We start from the raw sequence: 13760 nt of genomic DNA, 5'->3' as shown, positions 1-13760 counted from the left end.
CTGAATTAAACATACATAAAAATATACACGTATGCCACTCCTCAGAGAGGCCAGCAGGGGCAGGCTATGTCTCTCTCTTTCAATTGCCAGCATTAGCCTGTTAAAGGGTTCCTCTGTCTCTCAGCTCTTTCACTGCTGGGCAGCAGGCAGAGGAACTGAACCAGTGGCCGTTCTCTGAGAACTCCCTTGCTGAGACTTGCCAGCTCCTGTGCCAGCCCGAGGAAGCCAGGCAGAGGTCCCAGGACAAGCTGAGATGTCCCTCAGAGCTGCAGCACTTTACCTGCTTCAACGAAGACGACTAGCCAGCATAGCAGCATCCATCCAGGTGTGTTTGGAGTAGGGAGGTGGGTGAGGACAAGCTGAGATGTCCCTCGGAGCTGCACAACTTTACCTGCTTCAACGAAGACGACTAGCCAGCATAGCAGCATCCATCCAGGTGTGTTTGGAGTAGGGAGGTGGGTGAGGACAAGCTGAGATGTCCCTCAGAGCTGCAGCACTTTACCTGCTTCAACGAAGACGACTAGCCAGCATAGCAGCATCCATCCAGGTGTGTTTGGAGTAGGGAGGTGGGTGAGGACAAGCTGAGATGTCCCTCGGAGCTGCAGAACTTTACCTGCTTCAACGAAGATGACTAGCCAGCATAGCAGCATCCATCCAGGTGTGTTTGGAGTAGGGAGGTGGGTGAGGACTGAATGCAGGTTGCCATTTTTTTTTAAATCAGCTGTGTTTCTATGTCTTTAGTAGCAGAGCCTAACATGCAAAAATTATCTTCAAAGTCATTATCTTCACATCTTCAAAGGCATCGCCTGTTCAATGCCCTTTTTTTGTGCTATCAAGCCACAGTGACTTAGGGTGACCCTGTGGGGTTTTCAAAGCAACCCTCTAACAGAAGTGGTTTGCCATTGCCTGCCTCTGCATAGTGGCCCTGGACTTCCTGGTTGGTCTCTCACCCAAGTACTAACCAGGGCTGACTCAGAATATCCTGGGATCTGACATTATTGGACTTGCCTGGGCCATCCAGTCAGGGAGGTTCAATGTCTTTGCGCTGTTAAAGGCACAGGAAGATAGTCTCCCACTGAGCTGTAGGGTTGTTCTGGTGGAACAGGACAGTAGTAGTGTAGACCCACCCACCACACACTACTGTTCTGCAAAAGCCACCACCAATGTTTGGTCCCCATTATGTCCTGGAAGGACACTTGGGCACCACCAAGAGCCACAGGAGATGGGCATGGGGGGGGGGGGCGGCGAGGCAGACTGTTCCTACATGCATGGTCCAGATGGCAAAAAGCTGTTAGATTTTGGGAGGCAAATGCTGGTTTATGAGATCAGGCAGGGGGGTTAGGGTTGCCAGGTCCCTCCTAGTCTCCGGAAGGGTATGGGGAGAGGAAACTTGCCAGATCCAGGTTGGAAAACAGGAGATTTGGGGATGGAGCCTAGGGAAGGACAGGGATCTCAGTGGGGTCCAGTGTAATAGAGTCCACCCTCCCAAGCAGCCATTTTCTCCAAGGGAACTGATCTCTGTTGCCTGGAGATGAGCTGTGATTCCAGGGGATCCCCAGGTCGACCTGGAGGCTGGCATCCCTCGATAGAATATCCCTCTCTCTCCTCCTCCTCTTGTTGTGGCTGTCACTTTTGACAAAGGCCATGCAAGCTCCAGTTGGCAGCACCACAGCAAAAAGTGAATGCAGAGGAACAATTAAAATAAATTGGTTGCAGGATCTAAACATAAATCAGTAGCAGAAATCAGGGTTCGTTGAGACTAGGATTCCAAATCTGAACCTGTGTGGGATGAGGGATTTTGTACTTTTAACTGCAGCTAGATTGGCAGAAATCAGCTGATGACGTCCTTCCAAGTGTGGCATTGAACATCATTGCCTGCTAACATTTGCACATTTGGTAAAGACGTGGCTTAACAGTAGCCCTTGGAAGAGGTGGTGACCCTAATTTTTGAACTCAACTCAGCAAACATAGGCAACTGGTGGAGGTTTAATTGACCACAACCTGATCCATCTGTTCTGGCACACTTCTCACCCCCACCGCACCCCACCCCATGGCTCTTTCTGTGGAAGAGGTAATCAAACAAATGCATATGGTTCGATGATACCAAGTACTCATAGAATCATAGAATTATTCCTCTTCACTGCATCTAAAACTCTGCTCCTAACATCTCGGTGATTCCTAAGAGACTAGAAGAATGGCCTTGAAAACAAAATGACTTGTCATTTCAAAACTAGAAGGCCCCGACCTTGTAGAAAAGCCTTCCTGAGGTCAGGAAGGCTCTCATGCTTCCGGGGCTTTCAGGGAACTATGCCAAAGTGAATTATTAAAGAGAGCTTTTTTGGGCAGGTAATACAGTCACAAGAGCTCTGTAGCACAGAGTGGTAAAGCTGCAGTACTGCAATCCAAAGCTCTGCTCATGACCTGAGTTCGATCCCAGCGGAAGCTGGGTTCAGGTAGCCGGCTCCAGGTTGACTCAGCTTTCCATCCTTCCGAGGTCAGTAAAATGAGTACCCAGCTTGCTGGGGGGAAAGTGTAGATGACTGAGGAAGGCAATGGCAAACCACCCCGTAAAAAGTCTGCCATAAAAACGTTGTGAAAGCAACGTCACCCCAGAGTCGGAAACGACTGGTGCTTGCACAGGGGACTACCTTTACCTTTACCTTTTGAATATAGTCACACTGTACTAAATGTTTCACAAAGTTACTTGGATTCATTATGAGGGACTATGATCTATACTACTAGCTTGCTGAAACTAGGATCCTACTATATAATTTTTGCATCATTTAATGTGTCATGTTCAGGGCTTTTTTGTAGCAGGAACTCCTTTGCATATTAGGCCACACTCTACTGATGTAGCCAATCCTCCAAGGGCCTACTGTAAACTCTTAGAGGATTGGCTACATCAGGGGTATGTCACGGCTTAATATGCAAAAGAGTTCCTGCTACAAAAAAAGCCCTGGCCATGATAATACTTCTGCTTTGCTTCAGTTCTAGTTTCAGATTTCTGATTGGTTCTGTGAATCCTAGTGTTTTGTTTATTGAATGGCATATTCTGTCGATTTTATTGACTCACTCTGTGTAATCTGCCTTAAATCCACACTGAGAAAGGTAGACTATACACAAAATAGGTTTGCCAATTCCCAGATGAGGGCAGGGGATCCCCCGGTTTGGAGGCCTGCTTCAGGGTCATCAGAAAGCAGGGGCGGAGGGGGAGGGTTAGGGTCCATTATTAACTTATGCAGATTGATTCCCATAGGGTATAATGGAGAATTGATCCACAGGTATCTGGGCTCTGGGGTGGCCTGTTTTTGCGATAGGCACCACATTTTCAGCATAGAATCTGCTGCCTCTCCTCAAAATGCCCTCCAAGTTTCAAAAGGATTGGACCAGGGGATCCAATTCTATGAGCCCCAAAAGAAAGTGCCCCTATCCTTGATTATTTCCAATGGAGGGAAGGCATTTAAAAGGTATGCGGTCCCTTTAAATGTGATAGCCAAAACTCCCTTTGGAGTTCAATTATGCTTTTCACAACCTTGCTCCTGGCTCCACCCCCAAAGTTTCCTGGTTCCACCCCCAAAGTTCCCTGATATTTCTTGAATTGGACTTGGCAACTCTATACATAATGTCAATAAATAAATAAATCAGAACCATGTGGGGCAAACTGCTAAACGTAGGTGGAAAAAAGAGGGAACGGCCTTCCATAGCAGAGCTTCTGAAAAAAATCAATATGATTTGGTTGGCCTCTTTGGAACACTTGAATGTCATAGTTATGTATAAGCTGGGAAGTCATGAACAACACTTCCATAATGTTGGGGGGTTTTTTTAAGTATGTTATAGTGGGGTGCATTTCTGTGCAGTGGTCTCTTCTTTCTGGTAAAAAGTTGTGTTTGGTTTCTGACAACTGGCAGTTTTGGGGAATTGTGTGGGAAATCACTTTGCCTCACAAGAAGTACAATGAAGCTGCAAGACAAAAGGTCGTTTTTAAAAATGGAAGTCTCCTTTGAATCCAAATATCCAAAGGTAATGGAGGTTGCCTTTGCTCCTCCGCATGATTTACTGTTCTGAACTTACTTCTTTTCAGCAGATGCAGATCACTCTACCTTGAGTGCCTTCAAGCTACACTAAATAATGCATTTTACAACTGGATTTTTACTATGTAAGAATAGCAAAAAGTCCAGTTGCAAAACACATGGTTTATTGCAGTGTGAACGCACCCCTTGAGTCTGCATTTACCGTAGTTATAATTGAACAATTTGATTGCTTCTGATGCAGAGATAACAGAATTGTAGAGTTTCACCCAGAAATATGGCACTTGCAGAGAGAAAATATAGGTTTGTCTGTCAGAAGAGCTGGAAATAATACAAGAACAGAGTTGGCAACAGGATAGGAAAATGCATTATGGTGGTGGAGATGGCCAATTTTTTCCAATTCCCCTTCTCATTGTAGACCCAGCATCATATCTAGTCCTATCCCTGTGGGTTCCCTGATGCTAGGTTTGCCAAATCTGGCCTGAGAAATTCCTGAAGGTTTGGGAGTGGCACTTGGGGAGTGGTAGGACATCAGTGGGCTCTAATGCCATAGATCCACCCTCCAAAGTGACCACGGTCTCCAGTTGAACTGACCTCTGCAAGCTGGAGATCAATTGGAATTCTTGGAGATCTCCAGACCTCACCTGACAATTGGCAACCTGACTGGAACCCCAGAGGCAGAGTTTAGGCTAGACTACCATGAGAGGTGGAAGGGATGTTCCATTCTGCTATCAGAACTCCCCTTGCAATCCACAGTCAGTGTGAACCATAGAATGTGTCAGAAAGACCTTTTCTGCATCTATCTGTCTCCCTCCCTTGCTTTCCAGCCAAAGTTCTTGCTCCATGGATCAGGACCCCATCCTCTCTTGTGACCATCCCAATGCACTAAGAGAAAACAGAGCTATGCGGAGATGCCAGCATTGCCCTCCTTCTTGGTCCTCTTCCTCTGCCTACGTAGCAGCCTCTCATGCCCCCAGGGGTGCGACTGCCCCGTGGGGAGCGGGGTGGTGTGGTGCAACCGGAGACAGCTGATGGCAATCCCTTTTGATATTCCTCGTGACACTCACATACTTTACCTGGACTCTAACTGGATCACCCATGTGCCGAATGGTGCCTTCCGTGGCCTGACGCAGCTCCGAGAACTCCACCTTGCAGACAATCTCATTGAGACCATTGCTCCAGGGGCTTTTCGTGGGCTGGGTGGCGCACTGAGGCTCTTGGACCTTTCAGGCAACCAGTTACAGGCCCTGGAGATGGCTCCCTTTGTCACACTGGCTTGGGTCAAGCTCGAGCTCTATGACAATCCCTGGCACTGTGACTGTTCCCTGCAGGAACTGATGGAGGCTCTTCCCTTGGACACGGAGACAGTGGATGACATTGCGTGTGCCACAGCTCCACGGGAGGATTTTATTGGCAAGCCCCTGGCCCATTTGCTCCACAGCGGTGTCAACTTCTGCATCAGTCGACAAAGGAACACTGACCTGGCTATGCTGCTCACCATGTTTTGTTGGTTCACTGTCGTCATCACATATGTCATCTATTACGTCCGGCGCAACCAAGCTGAATCCAGACGCCACCTAGAATATCTCAAATCCCTGCCACTGCCCCGCAAACAGTCTAGTCCCGAGGAAGAGGTAGAAACAGACACGCTCAGTACCATACTCTGAGGGCTGCCTTGCACAGCCATTTTGAGAGATGACTTAGGTGGCAATTTTGTGATGGAATTCCTCTGAGGGATGACTGGACAGCCATTTTGAGGTGGGGGTTACACTATGAATTTAAACTGCTTTGAAACTGATTTTCAAAACCTTTTAAAACAGTCATAGCTTCTCCTTTTAGAGAAACCTGGGAATTAGTTTTATGAGAGCATTGACTCCCTACACAAAACTGCTGTTCTAGGTTTGCCAGCTCTGCACTGGGAAACACCTGGAGATTTGGGGAGGTGGAGCTTGAAGAGAGTGGGGTTTGGGGAGGGGAGGGACCTAAGCATGGTACGATGCCATAGAGTCCACTCTTCAAAGTAGCCATTTTCTCCAAGGGAACTTATCTTGGTCACCTTTAGATCAATTGTAATAGTAGGAGAGCCAGTTTGGTGTAGTGGTTAAGTGTGCGGACTCTTATCTGAGAGAACCAGGTTTGATTCCTCACTCCTCCACTTGCAGCTGCTGGAATGGCCTTGGTTCAGCCATAGCTCTGGCAGAGGTTGTCCTTGAAAGTTGAAAGGGCAGCTGCTGTGAGAGTCCTCTCAGTCCCACCCACCTCACAGGGTGTCTGTTGTGGGGGAGGGAGATAAAGAAGATTGTGAGCGGCTCTGAGACTCTGAGTGGAGGGTGGAATATAAATCCAATGCCGTCGTCTTCTTCTGGTGCCACCTAGAGGTTGGCAACTCAAGCCCCAGGTGTTAGGCTGCAACTAGTATTATAGAGACTGAGAAAGTGGCACAGTGACCTGGTTTAGACACAACACAACATTATGGCTGTTTTAAATTATAGTTAGTTTGTTAAAGTAGGATTAAGGCCATAATTTAATCTCTTCGCTCCTGATTTTCCTTAACAATTGCCGGTTTCAGTGTTTATGCTTTGGTGAAAACATCTAGCCAAGGGGTGTGTGTGGACACCAGCCCAGCATTGTAGTAACATGCTTGCTTTTGTATGTCATGTGAAACATAGTTAAGATAAATTGTAGTTAATAGACCAACTTCAGAAATGGTTTCCAAGTCCCCTCTGGCCATTGGAGGAGGATGTGGGGGTAGAATTGTTGGGTCCAAGATGGAAAACTCCTAGTGATTTAGGGATGGAGCCTGGGGAGGACAGGGACCTCAGCGGGGCACCATGCCATAGGTCCACCCTTCAAAGTAGCCACTGTCTCCAGGGGGACTGATCTCTGTAGTCTGGAGATGAGCTATAATTCCAGGGGATCCCCAAGTCCCACCTGGAGGCTGGCACCCCTAACTTCAGACCATGGTTTCAGATCCTGCTTTGATTGACCCTAACTCATTATGCCAAACAAAGGAGGCATTCAGATGATCACACTAATCACAGTTAATAAAACTAAAACAGGGTTTATTTCCCTTCTGAACTGAGCCTTAAAACTATAAATTCAAACAAAACTGGTTGGAGAGGCCACACACTGCTGAACTTGGGAATGGAATCAGGTATCTCAAGCCAAAGATTGTCCATGTGGAGAATTTAAGAATACATGGCCAGTGGGCAGAGCCATGAACAAGGTCTGGACTGGTGGGACATGTGCGGATTTCTGAGGGGACAATAGGCAAGGCCAAGGCAGAGCAGGAAAAAAACCATGAGATGTAGAGTTAGGTCAAAATATCAGGCTAGCCCACAAAAAAGATCCCAAACCCAAAACAAAAATACCAAGTGGAGAGGGAAAATGTCATTTGACTGGTAACTCTGAACCAGGCCCTGCCTAGGAGTCTAACATTGTTTGACTGCTTGAAACAGCAGTGGGAATTGGCATGTGGGGTGGCTATAATCAGGAAGATAGTATGAGTTGCTATCGTGTAACTATGTGAAATGTGGTGGTTCTGTCACAGGAAGGATTTAACCGTGATAGGCGCTCAGGTATAATGCCATGATGTGTTGGTCTCCCTTGCAAAGAATGCTGGGAAAAGTTACAAATTTGCTTTCATAGATATATTTTAACAGAAGATTGTGTGTGTATGTGTATTCCTATAACAATGCTGTTAATTTATGTTTTATTTTGCTGGTCCAGGACCGTAATAAATTATGAAATAACCATGAACAGCAGAGTTGTTGGCAACATTGTGTAGTTAGACCCTGAGTCACTTGGTAAGGAATGGATGGATGGACTATATTGTGCATATGTTAAGTGGCAAAAGTAATTTCTGGCTTATGGCAGCCCTACAAATTAATGTCCTCCAAAACATCCTATTGGTAACAGCGTTGCTCAGGTCTTGCAAACTTCCTTGAACAAGTCAATCCATCTCATGTTGTGTCTTTGTTTTTTCCTGCTGCCTTCAACTTTTCCTAGCATTATTGTTATGCTAGTCTTCTCATAATGCAACCAAAAAGGAATACATTGTTATCACCATGGCTGTTTTTGAGCACAGAAATGCAGTTCCGGCTGGCATGGCCAGGGCTCCGGCTCAAAAAAAGGTCTCTGGCAGAGGGAAGGCACTAGGCAGCTGCACATTCCCAGACTGTGCACTCCATCCTCTCTGCCGCCTCCAGCCTTCCATGGGCTTGCAAAGAGAGTGAGAGATGAGGCACTGCCCACGAGCGCCCCTTCCCAGGAGCAGCTGAGCCTGCCACTGCCCACTCCATTACATGGGCTCTCTCTCTCCAACTGTGTTGGGGTATGTGTGTGAAACAAGGTCTCTCATTGGGCTGTGTGAGAGCACACATCCATGATCTGCAGCTGATGGCACTGTACTGTTCTGTGTCAATATGCGGAAAGTAACTTACTGAACGGGTGACATCACTTTTGGTGATGTCAGGGGGTGTGGCCTAATATGCAAATGAGTTCCTGCTGGGCTTTTTCTTTTAAAAAGCCCTGGGTATGACACTAGTTTTCTCATAATGCAACCGAAATGGAATATATTACTTTGAGGAAAATGCTGACCCCTGCCTTGTGCTGATTTCCCCTTAAAATTCCTTCCATACTCTAATTCCTTTTTGGCTTCCAGTGTGACCTACCAGCAATTACAAGGGGGTCTGTCCCATATGCCATGGGATGCAGCTAGATCAAGAGACTCAGATTAAAAATTAATTCCCATTTTCTACATATACATATAGTTTTCCCCAATTACAAAATGCATAATCTCGATCAAACCAGATTTCTCCTTGCAGAGAGTCACCTCTAGTTTCTCATTTTGCCAGGGATTTAGCCAGAGACATTATCATTTGATACTGGGGGATTAACAGTGAAAACAACCATAAATCCCCACCCCTTAATCTGTTTTTTTTATGGGGAGGGGCTTCTCCATCTGCCCAGCTACAGCCACTCTCTAGCAGCTATATGGGGGAGGGGGAGGAGAGGACTTGGCTGCCTCGCCCCTGCATGGAGAGAAACAGCCAGATTCGGCATAGTTATGTTGCTTCAATAGGCTGAAGTTGAATAGTGTCTCTGAAAAAGACTGAATCCTACTGAACTACAAGTACAGTGGCTCCAGCCAGTACATCAGTGGCGCATGGATGCTCCTCTGTGATCAAGTGAAAGATACTTCAAAGCTGGTCTGGGATCAGCCAGGGAGCGGCATGCTGGGAGTTTGACTGCTGAGGTTTGATGGGTAGCACCAGTGACTTATTTCAGAGGGGTGTTATATGGAAAAAGGAAAGAGACGTCAAGTATTTTGTACGTGAACGTATGTGTTAGAATGGATACACAGTGATAAATTTAGCAGCTATTTCAAAAGTAATATGCTATATAGTTTGTGCCTCATCTAGAAGAGTTGATTCCGTCTTTTAATAGCAAAGGCAAGGGAAGCCCTCTTACAGTTCTAGGTCATCAGCCTTTCTAAACCTAATGCTCATTGCCTAATGACAACATTATGTCATTTGTTGACTTAATTTATATCCTGCAATTCTCCCAGGTGGACACACCTCATTCTCCTTGCTTCCATTTTACCTCATAACAACATTGTGAAGCAGGTTGGGCTGGGAGTGTGTGACTGGCCCATGGTCACCCAACAAGCTACCATGGCAGAGTGGGGGATTCGAGCCTGGATCTCAATCCTAGCCTGACACTCTAACCACTACACCACACTTAGACACACAGGAAAGAGCCACTGCAGATCTAACACTGCAAACAGAACCTCCAGCTCACAATGCTGCTTTCCAGCCATGCCCTTCCACCCACACAGCAAAGGCAGCCTTGTCAAATGCTTAGAAAAGATAGATATCCCAGGCTGTTCCTGCATCTTCACTCTAAAATGTCTCTTCTGCAGGAAACAACAGATGAAGCCTTTTTTGCTAGAGGGACGAGCGATATCAGTATCTTTGGACCAAATTGCCATTAAGAGCAGACGGGGCTTTTTTTGTAGAAAAAGCCCAGCAGGAACTCATTTGCATATTAGGCCACACACCCCGATATCACCATTGTTTCCCACATTGTTTTTCTACAAAAAAGCCCAGCAGGAACTCATTTGCATGTTAGGCCACACCCCCTGCCACCAAGCCAGCCAGAACTGTGTTCCTGCTCAAAAAAAGCCCTGAGAGCAGACAAGCAAGACTAGGGTTGCCAATCCCCAGGGGATCCCCCGGTTTGAAGGCCCTCCCCCCACTTCAGGGTCATCAGAAAGCGGGGGGAGGGGAGGGAAATGTCTGCTGGGAACTCTGTTATTCCCTATAGAGATTTATTCCCATAGAAAATCATGGAGAATTGATCCGCGGGTATCTGGGGCTCAGGGGGGGGCTGTTTTTTGGGATAGAGGCACCAAATTTTCAGTACAGCATCTAGTGCCTCTCCCCAAAATACCTCCCAAGTTTCAAAAAGATTAGACTAGGGAGTCCAATTCTATGAGCCCCAAAAGAAGGTGCCTCTATCCTTCATTATTTCCTATGGAAGGAAGGAATTGAAAAGGTGTGCCGTTCCTTTAAATGTGATGGCCAGAACTCCCTTTGGAGTTCAATTATGCTTGTCACAGCCTTGATCTTGGTTCCACCCCTAATGTCTCCTGGCTCCACCCCCAAAGTCCCCAGATATTTCTTGAATTGGACTTGGCAACCCTAAGCAGGACGCGACGGAAAGGTTGGCTACCAGCTTTCACAATCACCAGGTGGAGGTTACCATTGGTATAAGTGAACTTGCACATGGGCCCATTTCAAATTACCCAGCATGGTATGTCAGACTAGGCTCGAAAAGACCACAGTCCCAACTTCGACTCTCCCATAGAAGCTCACTGAGTGACCTTAGGCCAGTCGCAAACTCTCAGCCTAACCTAGTTTACAGGGTGGTCACTGGGAGGATAAAACAGAAGAGTGGAGAACAATAGTGTAAGCTATTTTGGTCCCCACTGGGGAGGAAAGCAGGGCATAAATATCTAAATAAAATAAGCAAGCAGCAAGCCTGTGCCGCTTCTCTGTAACAGCCGAGCTCAGAATATCACATGAAATTCTTGCATCGCTTCCAGTTTTGTTTTTAAGCAGCCAGTGAACTATTAAAGGCTTCCAATGTCATTTTTGTTTTTTGTAAAAATAAGTTCTAAAATATAATTTGCCCTTCACGAGTCTTTGGAAAGTGGGGAAGTCTAAATTAAGTAGATGTACGAAACTCAATAGCCCTGCAAACATCCCATCTTCCTGACAGGCCTCTTAATGCTTTTTAAGCAAAGTCTGAGTTCAATTTAGGTCCTTCGATTTCATCAGTCCTGGCTCTTCCCAACTGCATCAAGTCCAAATCATTGCAATAATTGACTTCGCCTTTCAAGTCATTCCACCAGCTCTGTTGTGATATTAAAAGCACGAGGCCTGTGTGTTCCCCCCACTGCTGCAAGGCAAAGATTGCCCACTGCCTGTCTTATCTTAAACTACTTCCTCTGGTTTTGCTTTACAAAGAGCATCTTAATAATTAGCACTACAGCTGTCATGTGGGCCTGAAGACTATAGTTAGGAAAGATGTAATCTGGGGCAGACGGAAAGAAAGAAGACTGGCAACAGGTGGTGTGTTATCCTGGCACTGGAGCCCTGCAGAAATTTCTTCTGCACCAGCTGTTCAGTCCAATATTGCACCCTAAAATAAAATAATAAATTTACACCAAGAAGGCCATACTTCAGGAGCCTCCAACTCCAGGTGGCCACCAACAGCTTTCCTGGCTCCTATTAAGTGTTTTTTAGAAAGTGGGTTGGGCTTTTGCCCAGTAAGGCTTCTGATTGGCCACTGGGAGATAGAACAGCTGTGCAGATTTTTTTTAAAAAAGCTTTGGCAGCAGCTGCAACCTCAGCACAAGGACTTTTACTGAGGTAAGCTGCAGCAGCCATTTTGTGGTTTGTTTGCCTCCTGCAGCAGCCATGTTGTGGTTCTGCCCTCCCCCCCATGCTGTATAAGAATTCCAGATGTGCCCACAGGCTCAAAAAGGTTGGGGACTCCATAAAGCCCAGTTCTCACCATAAGCCTCTGTGAAGGGCTCATCTGACCGAATACTTCCCCACTGAAAAAAATAAACTTGCAAATGGAAAGTTAGGACCAAACCAGAACACACTCTTTAAGGTCCCTGATTGGAACACCAATGCAAGCTTCCTTCACAAAGAGCAGTTGCAGGGGGTCCCACTTCAGAGAAGAGTCATGGCATCGGGAGAAGGGGAAGGAAGTTACATTTTCCTAACCGCGCCCCCTCAAATTATTTGCCCTATTAGGGAAAGTGTATAGAGTACCTGTAGATTTTCCCCAAGTGGGAAAATATCAGTTCTGGATGGTTGTTTAAGCTCAGCAAAAGAGAATAAGGGAAACCAACAGTTGTGACTTTGTACCAACCCTTCCTCCTTGGTCCAGATTCCAATGGCTTCTTCCTACAGTGGCTGTTTGCAAAGGAAAACAAACTGGAAATCCAATCATGGATCTTCATGCATCAACCCTGGCTTGGTCCTTCCATGTCTAGAAGAGTTTTAGCCTAGCCTGGGGGTGGCCAAACTTGCTTAACATAAGAGCCACATAGAATAAATGTCAGATGTTTGAGAGCCGCAAGACATGAATATCTAATGTTTGAGAGCTGCAAGATGGATTGAAGGAAGGAAAATACATGGTGGGAGGGGGGAAAGGTGGAAAGAGAGCAACTTTAACTTTAAATTCATTCTCCAAGCCTCTGGCTGGCTTGGCTAGTGATTTAAAGAGAAATGTCTTCTCCAAGCTGGCTGATGGGCAGTGGGTGCTTCGAAAGCCACATAATAAGTATGAAAGAGCCGCATAGTTTGGCCACCCCTGACCTAGCCTTTTCCATGGCAAGCTTGTTGTCTATGTGCAGAGAATATCTTTTCCTCGCATGGTGTAGCATTCTGTAAAGTATGAAGTGATGCAGCCTAAACACGTTTACTCTCTTGGTGAGGGCTAAGCCTAAAATGACATTCATTTGCATAGATTAATTTTGAATGATTCTGTTTCTGCAGAACGACACAATGTACTAAAAGCTTCAGGTCCTGCCCATTAGGGAACCTTGTTTGTTTCATCCTTGAAACTGGCAGCACAGAATCGATTCACCCATAATTTAATGGCTGGAACTTCAAACCAGCCTTGCTGGTAGCAGGAACAGCATGTGCTTGCTCCTCCCACCTCCACACTGCCCATCAGCTTCTATCATACCCACCTCAAAACTAAACAGCCCCACATGCTTCAGACATTTCCAGATATGGAGGGGGATCCAGTACACATGCAGGCACTGAGTTCCAGTGTACACATTTGTGCAAATGACCCAAATGTTAGGTTTCAGGCTCAGCGACACATAGGACAGAAATCTATATGAAGCTGCCGAATACTGAATCAGACTATCTATCAAGGTCAGTATTGTAGCAGCTTTCTTACTTCACCTGCTGGCCCTTTTTAGCTGGAGATGTCAGGGCCTGAACATCTGCAAAGCTGGTGTTCTGCCTCTGAGCCACAGTCCCTCATCCCCATGTACTGAAGGCTATATGTAGGGCTTTGTTTTGTAGCAGGAACAACTTTGCATATTAGGCCACACACCTCTGATGTAGCCAATCCTCCAAGAGCTTACAGGGCTCTTAGTACAGGGCCTACTGTAAGCTCCAGGAGGACTGGCTACCATCA

At 46.4% G+C, this 13760-nt stretch overlaps 2 protein-coding genes across 2 annotated transcripts in view; both read left to right on the top strand.

Annotated features, from left to right (window-relative positions):
* Positions 1–13760, top strand: part of METTL1 (methyltransferase 1, tRNA methylguanosine) — a 1067043-nt gene that overhangs the window by 767142 nt on the left and 286141 nt on the right. The gene's annotated exons all lie outside the window — the stretch shown is intronic.
* On the top strand, positions 4858–5951 carry LOC132581380 (leucine-rich repeat-containing protein 3-like). Its single transcript, XM_060252611.1, has one exon. The coding sequence runs from the start codon at positions 4940–4942 to the stop codon at positions 5693–5695; it is 756 nt and encodes a 251-aa protein (XP_060108594.1). The 5' UTR covers positions 4858–4939; the 3' UTR covers positions 5696–5951.

Source organism: Heteronotia binoei, chromosome 13 (assembly GCF_032191835.1).
Source record: "Heteronotia binoei isolate CCM8104 ecotype False Entrance Well chromosome 13, APGP_CSIRO_Hbin_v1, whole genome shotgun sequence".
NCBI classification, from domain to species: Eukaryota; Metazoa; Chordata; class Lepidosauria; order Squamata; family Gekkonidae; genus Heteronotia; species Heteronotia binoei.
This window is presented reverse-complemented; position numbering and strand designations above follow the sequence as displayed.

Excerpts from the sequence above, each read along its gene's own strand:
- LOC132581380 (XM_060252611.1), top strand. The coding sequence starts at position 4,940 with ATGCCAGCATTGCCCTCCTTCTTGGTCCTCTTCCTCTGCCTACGTAGC.